The 14,102-nt window shown below is 32.1% G+C and overlaps 1 protein-coding gene across 1 annotated transcript; it reads right to left on the bottom strand.

Moving 5' to 3' along the window:
* Positions 1-5,859: 5,859 nt before the first annotated feature.
* On the bottom strand, positions 5,860-11,979 carry LOC131053118 (primary amine oxidase-like). The gene is made up of 5 exons (XM_057987721.2): positions 10,798-11,979; positions 7,249-7,362; positions 6,559-7,011; positions 6,288-6,385; positions 5,860-6,064 (listed from the first exon to the last, which is right to left on the bottom strand). Exons 1-5 carry the CDS (start codon positions 11,947-11,949, stop codon positions 5,860-5,862), a joined length of 2,022 nt encoding a protein of 673 aa, XP_057843704.2. The 5' UTR covers positions 11,950-11,979.
* Positions 11,980-14,102: the final 2,123 nt, after the last annotated feature.

Consider the following 14,102-nt stretch of genomic DNA (forward strand, 5'->3'; position numbering starts at 1 on the left):
GATGTGTCTACTTTGAAAATTAGTAAAAAATCATATACTCATTAAAAGATTAGTTGAAAAATCTGGCATAAACTACAAGGTGTTAGCTAATTTATCACTAAAGCAATTTTAAAAATTCAAAAAACAAGTTAACATTTTAGGGGGGCCACAACAGATGCTATGTTATGTTTTTTGCATAAAAATAGGACCACTTTTTGTGGCCCCCCTTTTTGAAGCCCTTAATCTCCACCATTTTCAAAATAAACTAGTAGTTTAGAAAGTAGAATCGAAGCACTATGACTCTTTTTCTTGTTGCATCTTCAAATTTGGAGTGTAATTATGTTCAATTTGTCATTGAAGTTCAGACTTTGTTGATTTAAAAAAAAAAAAAGTGGCACCTTAAGACCCCCTTTTGGTACCACAACTTGGTGCATATACCCCAATTGAAGGAGCCTCTTATGAAGTGAAAGTATAGGTTATGTGGAGTCTTCAACCAGAAATTCAAGCATCTATCAAGTCTTCATCAACCATTCTCATCATCGATTGAAGCTTTGGAGATATTGAAGAATAATAGGAGATCGCCAACTGTTGGTTGGCTTGTACCTCTCCCTTAGGGTTTGGTATGATTTCATGTTATTTTCATATCTCTATGTGAGTTTCAAAATATTTGTTTTTAAATTTATGGTCATGCTTTAGATCCCTTATTGTATTTGTTATTTGAAGCATTTACATTCAATTTACATTCACTTAGGGTTTTATGCTCATAATGTAGGATAGAACTCTAATTCTTACATTATAGCTAATTTAGGATCTTGAAAGCACATAAGATTATAGCACACACACATTTCAATATACTATTGGCTATTTGTGGAGGTGGAAATTTCATCAAAACAAGGGGTTTGACTAAGGCAAAACCCTATATAGCCACCCATACACAATTTTCTAACTTGCAGGCACATTTGCAAGATTCCAATGGAGCTGCACACATTCGGGAAGATAGAATTCACTGGTGCAGACCCACAGCTAGAAAAAAAACTTAGTTTGTTGAGACCAAGGTGCCCAACACCCTAGTCCTCTGAGTTTGCAAGTTTCTTTTGGTAGCTCAGTGTTCTAAGATCTCAGTTTGCAGTTTCCACAAGTACAGTGCAATTTGGTAATAGGTAGTGCCCTGGTCTAGTGCATTCCAACTTTTTTTTTGATATCAGGTGCACATTTGAGTTTCATTTCTATTTTTGTAGTTTGTGCCTTAGTTTCAGTTATGTATTTAGTTGTTATTTTAGTTTATATCATCATTTTCATTCATCTCTCTAGCTTAGTTCATCATTATTGCACATTTAGCTCTGTTCCCTTTCATATTAGCGAAGGAATAGGAACCCTAAAATTATTCTTTGACTCTCTTTCACAAGAATTAGTCAAATTGAATCACTTCCTAAGGATCTTCCATATTCCAATATGTTGAGGAAAATGGGGTTAGGTCCTAAACCACCTGATACCATTTTTCACCATCACACACAATAAATAATAGCTACTAAATATTTACTCCTCATGAATCTTCCACTAAACTAATAACTATTGTAGTCATAATGGATATTTTTCATAGTCCCAACATAGCATCTTATGACACTAGTTCCCTAAAAAATAGGAACTTCAAAGTGTGTACCAAATTCTTAGAAAATAGTCCAATCCATATCCTACACTCACATTCCATGTGGGATGCCACCTGACCAAAAGGTATCACAAAGATGGCATTACATTAGCAAGTTAGAAACTTATGATATAACAATATATACAAAAATTAATTAAATAATTCAACATGTTAGGACTCAAAGGTTGAGGCACCTTAATCCCAACATTTTTTAAGCTAAACTATAATCGATTACGATATAATGTTAAATTTATAGATCAGAATTAAATTTATCTTGTTCTATGTATTACTGATTGAAATATAAATCTGGCTATCTTCTTTTGTATGGTAGGTGAGAGGAGCATTTATTATTTTCTATGTCCTATCTCACGAATGCCACTCAATATAAATATGTAACAAATGAGGCACGGTCAAGCAATGCCTTGATCGGTCATGACCGATCAAGAATTTACTTGATCATGGCTCTTTGTTTATATTAAACATATGCATGTTTCACGTTAATGCCAATCGGTGGGAGTAGTGTTACAACCGATGTCTATCGGTGTTGGCTTAATGCTAACAGCCGATAGTTATCGGTGTGTTAGCCTTGACAACCAATAACTATCGGTGTAGACTAACACACCGATAACTATCGGTGACTTTTATATTGCCACCCGATATATCGTATGCATCCCGATATAATAATATGCAGCCTGATATAATAATATGCAACCTAATATATATATTAATCGGTGTTATCATTATTATTGTTAATCGATATACATTTAATCAATTTAATAATAATAATAATAAATAACATAATGATATATATAATTAAATGTTGAAGGCCTTAAGGCCAATTTAACATTTAATTTTATCCGAATGAAGCTATAAATCATCAACACTCCCTCTTAGCTAGGGAGGATAAAAGGTATTGGGAGCAATATTCATAAATCATATGATGCTTATCTTGGGACCATAGTTTAAAGATGTGAACTGACTCCATCGACGATTCTATTCACAAACTCTTGAGTGGATTGCCTCTGTCAGCGATTCTATCCATAAGCTCTTGTGTGGATTGCCTTAGTCGACGATTCTATTCACAAACTCTTGAGTGGATTGCCTCTGTCAGCGCTTCTATCCATAAGCTCTTGTGTGGATTGCCTCAGTCGATGATTCTATCCACAAGCTCTTGTATGGATTGCCTCAATCGGAGATTCTATCCATGAGCTCTCACATGGATTGCCTCAGTCGGAGATTTTATCCATGAGCTCTTGTGCGGATTGCCTCAGTTGGTGATTCTATCTATGAGCTCTCACGTGGATTGCCTTAGTCGACGATTCTATCCATAGCTCTTGTGTGGATTGCCTCAGTTGGTTATTCTATCCATAAGCTCTTACGTGGATTGCGTTAGTCGGCAATTCTATCCATGAGCTCTTGTGTGGATTGCCTCAGTCGATGATTCTATCCATAAGCTCTTACGTGGATTGCCTTATTTGGCGATTGTATCCACAATCTTGAGTTATTGTAAGATCGTCACCTTCCAATAACCTCAAAAATTCAAGTGGAAATCATTTGGAAGTCGTCACTTCCTTAAGATTTACACAAGGCCCATAAAATAATTAATACTTACAATTTTTACCTCAGAAGTGCTCAATCTTTATTAGTAAGCTCCCTCTCAATCACAAGGTATCTTGAGTTTCTTCTAGAGAACATATTTTTCTAAACATACATCTGAATTTCTGACTTCAGCAAGGGATGCTTGTAGTTTAAGTTTGAGAGGACAAGTTCTTGCAATGTGGCCATATTCGTCACATATAAAACATTGTACTTTAGAGGAGTCTCTAGGCTTCTTGAATGATCGATTATCATATATCTTTTTGTCCTTTTTCCTTTTCAAACTAGAGACAAGAACTTGAACATCTTCATCAACAGTTTCATGATTCCTCTTGATATTAGGTTACACTCTTCTTGAATGCAGTCAACTTTTAGTTTGTCAAATTTGGGAACTTTGGATTGAGCACTAACTCCTTGTCTAAAGTTTTCCCATGAGATAGGGAGCCCATTTAGAGTTATCATAGTTAGCTCCTTATTATCATAAATGTGACCAATTGATGAGAGCTGGTTCCTTAATTCTGTTATCCTCATAAAATATGAAGTGATAGTTTCTTCTTTACTCATTTTAATATTAGAAAATTGATTTTTAAGTGTGAGGATTATGCTCGTGTTGTTAATCTCAAACATGTCTTTCAAGGCTTTGAACATGTCATATGCAGAATCTAACCTTGTAATGATAGGTAGTAGATGACTCTTTACTCCATCTACTAATAACTCCATTGCTTTAATATTGTTCTTTTCCCACTGAATCTATTTGTCTTTTCCATCAGGTTTAGAAGGATTCTCTATTATTTTTTTTAACTCATTCTTCCTTAGTACCAACATCATTCGTAGTTTCCATGAAACATAGTTTGAGGCACCTTCAAGTCTATCTTCAAATCTGATTCCATTCATCATTTTAAAATACAAACTTTCAAGGAGATATCAATCTGATCTTAATCAGATCTTCCTTCAAGCGGTTAGGCTTTATAGAAGGAAACCTGGCTCTGATACCATGTTAAATTTATAGATCAGAATTAAATTTATCTTGTTCTATGTATTACTGATTAAAATATAAATCTGGCTATCTTCTTTTGTATGGCAGGTGAGAGGAGCATTTATTATTTTCTATGTCCTATCTCACAAATGCCACTCAATATAAATATGTAACAAATGAGGCATAGTCAAGCAATGCCTTGATCGGTCATGACTGATCAAGACATTACTTGATCGTGGCTCTTTGTTTATATTAAACATATGCATGTTTCGCGTTACTGCCAATCGGTGGAAGTAGTATTACAACCGATGTCTATCGGTGTTGGCTTAATGCTAACAGCCGATAGTTATCGGTGTGTTAGCCTTGACAACCGATAACTATCAGTGTAGGCTAACACACCGATAACTATCGGTGACTTTTATATTGCCACCTGATATATCATATGCATCCCGATATAATAATGTGCATCCCGATATAATAATATGCAACCCAATATATATATTAATCGGTGTTATCATTATTATTGTTAATTGATATACATTTAATCAATTTAATAATAATAATAAATAACATAATGATATATATAATTAAATGTTGAAGGCCTTAAGGCCAATTTAACATTTAATTTTATCTGACTGAAGCTATAAATCATCAACAATATTGACATCAAGAATGATTGTTATCTAAATAGTTTTTAGGAAATATATACTTAGCCAATTAAAAATTGTATTAATATGTTCTCAACATTTGTAGAAAAGAAAGTATCTAGTTTCTCTTATTCAATCTATTACATGTATTCAAGAGTGGTACAATATGATGTAAACACTTTGTTGTGACTATTAATATACATAGATTAAACATATGAATTATTCTACTTGATTGTTTGATGAAAGTGTTAATATTTTGAGGAAGAAGTCAATATTTAAGGGAGTTAAAAATGAAACAAACTTTCTATTAGAGCCAAATTTAATCATGGGTCGTCTTTCATATGAGAGATATGGGTCATCATTTAAACAAGAATGTAACAATTGTATCTTGTGATGTATGGGTGATATCTTGAATTTAAGTCAAGTTTCTTGATTTGAGTGGATAATCTTAATAGCTTGATGAAGTATTTGCATGAATTACTTTTTAAGATTATGATGTATTTCTATTCGTAGTTACTTTTATTTTTAAGTATTTCTCTTACATACAGCATCATTTTCTCTTACAATTCTTTCCAACAATGTCTAATTATTAATGCTCTTATGAAAGGTACATGGCCACTTCTAATTCCTAGAAAATCTCCAAGACATCACTTTGATATAATAATTATACATTTTCCCATATAGTAATTGATGAACTTCATATGCATAATTATTTTGTTTGTTGTATCTTGAGACTTATGCGAGGACATAGCCCTTAAATAATCATTGAATCATTGTATGTGAATATTTATGAGTTGTACAATTGCACTTTTATATACTTTGATACTTATAATTTTATACTCTAGAGTAGTCACTTGAACACTCCTTTAGAATTTATAAACATTAATTGATAATTATATATTTTCTTAGAATTCAAATAATATAATGCATATTAATCCATCTATTAAAGAAATTATTCAAGAAAAAGGTTCATCCTCCAAATCCATCTTATTTATGCATCTTAAGGACTGCATGCACTAATTAGCCTTTTTACATTTAGGCAATGATGATGCATTCGTAGATTCTAATTTTAAAATTGGGTTTCTTTCAAAGAAATTTGTTGGCTTTAACTCAAATCCTTCTGATAGTGTTGGCATCACTGGAAAATCCTCTTGATATGGAATATGGTGGATACCCATAGTATACCATAACACTATGTCCTTGTTCTCAATATCTCGATTCCTATAAAAATAACAATCACATCAAACATTAAATATTTTTTTTTAAATAATTCAAAGTAATGAAATAATATAAGTATTGAAATCAATTATTTTCATACTAATAGATAAATAGTAGCCTAGTTCAAAACATCAAATCTAATAATATTATAAATTGATCCTAGAATTTTTTTAATTGATTTGATAAGAATGAAATAATATAACACTATTATTAATTCGCTACTCACTTGTTTGTCCACACTGCTAATGTGTCATCTCCATGACTTTGATCCATGTAATCTCCACCAGCCCATTGCTCAGTACGATTATATCGACTAACCCACACCTATACATAGTAGTTAGATCAAATGAGATCACCCACTTAAACAAATAAATAGACATAAAAAAAAAATTAAATTTTTTTTTGAAAAGAACAATTTTATAAACTAAATACAAATATTGTATAACAATAGTCATAGAAAATTAGGTGGAAATTTCTCATGTCATAATCTACTTCACCTGGTTATTGGTAAAAGCTGCTTGAATTTGTGGATAGTCATCTAATGATAGAAGACTTGTTGCAATTGATCTGGGAGCCAATCTGTATGTGATATCTTGACCAACTTTACTTTTTTTGTTGGGATTGATAACTAGTAGATCTGCTGGTTTTTTCAAATCAAATTGGATTTTAGCATCATCTTCTGTCTTGGCAACCATTTTTTCAACTGTCCAATAACTCTTTCTTGGAGATTGACCATTTGTAACATCCTTCCTCTTTATCATGGCTTTCACAAATGAATTTTCAATGCCATCCACATCCATATCCAAATAGAATGTGAGAAAATGATCATGGAATGTGCCAATTATGTTCTCTGCTAGTAAATTTCCATATATATCTTCATTTGTTTTTTGAATTTGGTCAAGGTGTGTGTAGCTTGTGGCTTTATAGTCAAGGATTCCTGAGAGTCCCACCTATATTTTATTTTTATGTTAAAATACAAATTGGGAAAAAAATATATGCATTATTAGTTAAGGTGAAGCAATGACATATTTTTAGTGCACTTGTAATATATGACAATAAAATTATCCACATGGACATCCTAGTAAAAAATCAGCACACAAGTCTAATCTTTGATCCAATAATTGCAAACCACATGAAACACAAGTTATTCCTAAAGTGATAAGGATGGATTAGTGTTGGTAACTTACATTGCCACGAATCGCTCCATTTTTCTTGAATTCCCAATCAAGAATGTAATCATAATTTCCCGCCGTGGCAACCATTCTCACCACTAATGTTACTTCTGGTCTTACTTCTGTTACCTATAAATCAACCAACAATATTAGTACCTATGATATGATAAAAATGTTAAAAAATAAAGAAAACTATAGACAATTGAATTGTTTGTTAAAATAAATGGGAACACTATATACTATCAATTTGGAAGTTTATTAAAACAAATGGAGACACATGATCATAAGAAATGAAATGATTTGATCTATATATGGATCATTTATTGGATAATACCTACATTGAAATTGTGATTTTCATTGTAATATAAACATATCAAAACAACAGTCTATGAACTAGATTTTAAGGAATATGTAGATCAATAAAAAAGTTCTTATTTTCAAACATAAATGATCTCAATCAAACTCTTGAAAATAAAAGGAATTTTTAATTGATTTTATAGAATTAATTTTTATTTTAATTAGCTTATTCTATGTTAGTTAATTGAAAACTAGAACATGTCAAAGTACCAATAACATCTAATAATCTAAAATACTAAAATAATTTATTAGATTTAAAACTAAAACTTATCTGATGCTCGAGATGAATACACCCAATTTAACATTTTAAAATATGTTGATTAAATATTTTTATGATTATTTTTAAACATTATCCTGATTAACAGTCAAAAGTAAATTTTGACCAATGATAAGATAATTATTTGACACATTATAACATAAATTAAATAAAAAATTAAATCAAAAGTATGTTTTATTCTAATTTTTTTACTTAGAAAGGTGATAATTTCTTCAATATCGTATGAACATCCTTCCTATCACTTTCTTGGTTGACAAAACGATGTTATACAAATCAAATTTGAACTTTTAATTAAATATTGGTAGCCATCTCTATCAATTGTTTTTGTAGAGGAAGAAAATTATTTTTTCTAACTTAGTCCGTCTCTATTTTCACGCTAATATATTCAATATTTGAAGATTCTATTTGAAGGGTTTTGTCAATTAAATCAATAAATTTATTAATTGAAGAGAAAAACAAATATAATCTTAAACGATGTTTTTTGATTAATTATAAATATTAAATATTGTATATTAAAATATTACTTTTTTATTAGATATAATTATAAAATAATATTTTTGATGTCATTTTTATTTTCATATGGCAACCTTAAAAAATATTGATTTAATATAGGTTGACTTATTCTTATGAATTATCCTAAATTGTCTCCAATCTTAGGTGTTATTTCATTTCTCAATATTTAATTTAAACTATAACATATCTTATACCACTTTTATGATTATAAAACATCATAATAAAACTAACTATTTTTAATAAATTTATTATTAATAAATTATTTTATTAATATTAATATTAGTGAATAATTTTAATAATGTGTAGTTTATTTATTTATTTTAATTATCTTAACTAAAATTTAATTTAAGATTTTATATTATTTTTAAGTCAAATAATTATTTTTAATATTTTTTAATTCTATATGATGTTTTGAAATTAATAATTTGAAGTTATTTTTAAAATTAATTATTGTGATGATGAAATTTGCATATTCATGTCATTTCTTGATTAGTTTTGGGTTCATTTTGATAGACTTTGATGTAAAGTTGTACTCTTTCCTCTATTCTCACCTAATTCCACCTATATACATTCTCACATTTGACCATATCTTATCTATTTTGTTTTGCATATTCTCGTACACTTTTTTAGTCAACATACTCTTTCCCCACCCTGGTCCTATTGTTCTCTTCCTCCTATGGGCATAAGATCCATCTCACTCCTACCTAAATAACTCATGAAATAGACAAAAAAAAAAAGAAAATCTCAACGCCTCCCATTTTATTCTTACTATGAACCCGCTTGATACATATTTTGTGTTTATTTCTATGTTGTGGTATATATTCATTTGCCTATTAGTACACATCCTCTAATTATTTTGGCATCGCCTAGAATCATTCAACTTCCTAAAGCATTCGAATAACATTTATTAGAGGAACCCTTTAATGAATGCATTAAAGGAACATCGTATACAATATTTGAACACTTTCTTGTTGCTAGCCAATCTTCAACACAACCATAAATTCAATCTCTCTATGGGGTTGACCTAGAAGTACTTGCCTCTAGAGACTAGTAGTTTGATAACCTCATTTTTTTTTTAAATACCACTAATCCTTGATGACTAGTAAGAAGTAAAGAATCCTTCCTCTATACTTTCTCTATATCTTGTTCCTTACTCATTATCTCTTGCGTACCTCATACCTCCCACACTCATACCTATATTGGTCATTGACTTTCATTTGTTAACCCTTCCTTCCTCTACTATAGTTGCATTGATGTATAAAATAAATCAAGTACAAAAGAAAGTGGGTGTAAGACCTAATGAGAAAGATAGTGATGAGTTTGAGGTTATGCATACACCATTGGCTCATGAGATTGTTACACATCCACTACCTATGAGCTTCATGGCACCCTATTTCTCAATGTATGATGGTGAGAGTAACCCTAATACAAAGTTGAGCTCATTCATTGTAACATGTGTGAAATTTTGATATACGAGGATAGATTAGATATGTTATTGTCTAAGCTATTTCAAAAAACTTTTAAGAAATATGTTATAGAATGGTTCTTTTCATTGCCCCGTGTCTCTATCCATACACTTGATGATTTGACAAAGATTATTCTTGAAACAAATGAAAATTAATATAGACCTAAAGATTATCATTTCCAATATATTTTATTATCTACAAAGATCCAATATTTACATCAATATTATATAATATAATTATAATCCTAACTCTTTTATACAATCTTAAATTGCAAAAAAAACTATAAATAATAATGACAAATAATGCATACTTTAATAGCTTTAATAGTCATTGACCTATTACATTGTATCTTTCTTGCAAGTATAATTTCTAATTTGCTAAGTTATCTTTCTTGTATCTTTCTTGTATATTAAAAAAATAATTAACTCTTTCTTGTATCTTTCTTGTATAATCCTAACTCTTTTAAGAAAATAAAGTATACCTCAATAGCTTTACATATTTTATATTGCTAACTATTTTGCAAGCATGATTATTGCTTTAATAAGTTATGCAAAACCAATAACAAATTATGGATACTTCAATATTTTTACATATTTTATATTGCTAACTATTTTGCAAGCATGATTACTGCTTTAATAAGTTATGCAAAACCAATAGCAAATTATGGATACTTCAATAATGTTACATATTATAACTTTCTTGCAGTTTTGTATCTTTTCACTCAGACCCTAATAGCTCTTCATTACTAAATGTTTTTAATTCTATAATAATAAATATATAAATAATAAATAATAATCCGATTAACATCTTATTTTGAAACATTGAGATTTTTCTACTGTCATTGGTAAACTAAAAGAAGGTAAAAATTTATGAAAAATGCATAATAGAAAGGCAAGCACGTAAGAAACTACTAATAAACTGAATAAAATTACCAATTAATAGAAAACTTACCACTAAGTCTGGAATCCCTGATTCTGTATGCCTCCATGAAACATCTCCAGCATATCTTTCAAATATGCAGAAAACATTCTCCTTCACAACTGGTTTTCCATTAGCTCCTGCGTAGATTGCATCCATGTAATGTGCATGTCTTGGACAATCATTCAATGGCTGCAAAGAAACTGAGCTTAGCCCGAGACCAAATTCCCCAGCATCAAAAAGCGTTTTGTAATACCAATCCTCAGAAGGATCCATGTAAGGAACAAACAGCTCTGAAATAAAAGCCCTGTACATGACACTCCTGAATCTTCCCTTTTCTGGGTCATAAACATCTGCCGTAGAAATAACAGGCCCTGCTTTCACATCAAACCCAACATGGAATTTCCAATTGGCCCACTCTACCATATGACCATGGACTTTGAAGCTCGGCCCCTCAGGCTGCTCAATTGAAATGGAGTTTGTCGTGGGCCCGAATGGAGGCTTCTGAGTTGATTCCCTGTAATCTGTTCCTTCGGCCTTTGGCATTGGGACTTTTATCCTATCGATATACCTAGTGATTTTCATCTGATCTAAATCTACCACTACTGTAACACCTTCAATGGGTCTGGCATATATGTTAACAGTTCCATTGGTATAAAAACACAGGACATTGATGACTCTCTTGCCTTGCTTCTTTTCCCCAAACCATCCTACAGAAAAAATGCTGCAAAGAACTGATTTCATATCTAGGCCTCTGGTTCTTATGGACTCTATGAATGGAGGATACTCCATGGGCAACTGAGAGGCTTTACCTTGCTCCTCTGATGTGAATATGGGGTACCCGAATCCCTGATAGACTTCATCATAGACAACTTCTTTTGATGTGAAATCTACAAGAATCTGGTGGGTTTCTCCTGGGATTCTTGCAATCACAGTAGCTTTTCTAGGAGGTAGGGAAGATGACCCATATTTCCATTCATACACAGCCTCCTTCTCTGGTGCTTCCAGTGCCACATATTGGAAGCTTATGTTCTTGTGGAGACCTAGCTTTGACTTAAGGACTAGTTTACGAACATGGTTGATTTCAGAGGCTGACAGAGGATCCAGAGGATGTTTTTTAGCAGTGGCAGAGTGACTAATGAATGCAAGTACCAGTAGACTGAGTAGCACAATACTGGATCTCATCTTTGCTCTACTCTCTCTGGAATAGAATTTAGTTTTCTCTAAGTCATTGGTCAGAGAATGATATATAGGACTTGAATGGAGAGCCGTCTATGATAAGAGTTAGGCTCGCAAGGGAAGTCTTTTAGTTGAAACAAAATGAATGAAGACCTTATCAATAATAATAGAAATCTAACATTACAATTTAGCATGTTGCATAGGAAAACAGTAAAACACAACTGGCAATGCAAAAGTCAATGGAGTAACAGACCACAAATTTAAGTTACTGTAATTGAACAAGATGATAGAGATATAGCAGACCACAAACACACTTCACCAAACAATGCAGATATATGACAATTACAGCATTGCCCAAAATGATATGATGTAACAATATCATTTAATAACCAAAGACAATCAAGAAGCCCATCAATCTACATTCTTGAATTCACATTTGAGAACTTTCGGATGGCAAACAATCCTATTTTTATTCTTTCACATATATAGTTAAGGTTTATTATAAAATATGAGATCCACATTCTTCAATTCATATTAACTAACTTTTCTTGAGTGCAAACAATCTTATTTTCATTGTTTCACATATATAAATAATTAAGGATTATTATAAAATACGAGATCCACATTCTTCAATTCACATTTGCAAACTTTTCTCAGTATAAACAACCCTATCTTCATTGTTTCACATATATAAATAGTTAAGGGTTATTATAAAATAGAAGATCAACATTTTCCGATTCACATTTGGGAACTTCTCTAAAGTGCAAACAACCGTATTTCCATTGTTCCCCATATAGAGATAGTTAAGAGTTATCATAAAATAGGAGATACATTTTGTAAACGAATAAAATGTTTTTTACAAGATTTATGTATATAATTATTATGTTTAGAGGAGCTTTACAATGACATTAAATAGTAAAGTGCATAATAATCTGTGTTAATAATAAAAAATGGTATCATGTTCTAGATTGCTTCAATTGTGTGTAGATTGTATTTTAGTTTTTATAACAACATATCACATTCTAGATTATTTAGATTGTGTAGATTGTATGCTAATCTTTCTATATCAGCGCGTCAAATAAAAATTGAAACACAATCTAATTCAAAAATAGACAAATAAATATTAAACTTTTGCAATTGCAACTTATTGCAACTGTGGGAGGTGAGGCAGGAGCGAGAGTTTCAGGAGATTTTGATGGCTGAGATGATGAAGTGGATGATGACGATGATGGTTGGATCGTTTCCCTCGGGCTATGCTTGGATGTTGGGTTGTGCTATGCGGTTGTATTGTTTGGATGAGGGCGCCTTGGGCTTGGACTCAGGAGGATGTTGTTGGCGAAGGGGTTGTCGGAGTTTCATATGGGGTTGAGGGTTGTGGGGGATGTGTTGAGGTCTTCCCCTTTCCCTTTCTTTTCTCTGTTTTTTACATCATTGGTGGGGGCTCTCTTGCCTATCCCTTATGTATTCAGGGTGATTGTTCTTTCCTCAACTGGGGTTGTTTTTGGAGGCTCTCCTTTTGCGGAGACACCCTTATTTGGCCTGATTTTCTTCCATACAGCTGGTTTGGTTTGTGGGAAAAGCGGGTGGGCTACATTTGGGGTTTCTTTTGCTACTTCTTTCATCATTTGGGGAGATGTTGTTGACCCGATTGTGTGGCCCTATTTTTTGGAAGGAGGTCTTTGTTTTTTAAGGATTATGGGCCTGATGCGCTTTGTGAGGGATAGTAACCATTTCTCTAATATGGGTTATCCTCTGTATCTTTCTTTTTTGGTGCCCTTTGTTGTGGTCCCCCGGGTGTTGTTTGGTGCACCCTTTCTATGGGCGGTTTTGAATATTTTTATCCCTGTTGGCCCTTGGGTTGGCTTCTCCTTTTTTCTTTGTTTTTTTCCTCAACATCTCTGGTTTTCTCTGGCTTTTCCTATAGAGGTGGCCCTATCTTCTTTAGAGGTGGTGATATCTTGGTGTTGGAGATGACCTATCTTCTATTGAGGTGAAGGCGGATGCTATGATTGAGACTAGGAAATGTTGTTGGGAAGCTGATCATGTGTTGTCTCTTGACTGTTTGGGAGCGTAGTCTGGTCTTCATGCTGATTTCCTTCCTTATTCTCCTATTGAGAGGGAGAGGATGGAGGGTATGATTTTCTCAATGTTGTTCTTCC

Source organism: Cryptomeria japonica, chromosome 9 (assembly GCF_030272615.1).
Source record: "Cryptomeria japonica chromosome 9, Sugi_1.0, whole genome shotgun sequence".
In the NCBI taxonomy this organism is placed as follows: domain Eukaryota; kingdom Viridiplantae; phylum Streptophyta; class Pinopsida; order Cupressales; family Cupressaceae; genus Cryptomeria; species Cryptomeria japonica.

Excerpts from the sequence above, each read along its gene's own strand:
- LOC131053118 (XM_057987721.2), bottom strand. The coding sequence starts at position 11,949 with ATGAGATCCAGTATTGTGCTACTCAGTCTACTGGTACTTGCATTCATT. Across the intron at positions 6,386-6,558 it reads CAGCTTTTACCAATAACCAG|GTGTGGGTTAGTCGATATAA; the intron begins GTGAAGTAGATT and ends TACTATGTATAG. Across the intron at positions 6,065-6,287 it reads TTAGCAGTGTGGACAAACAA|GAATCGAGATATTGAGAACA; the intron begins GTGAGTAGCGAA and ends TTATTTTTATAG.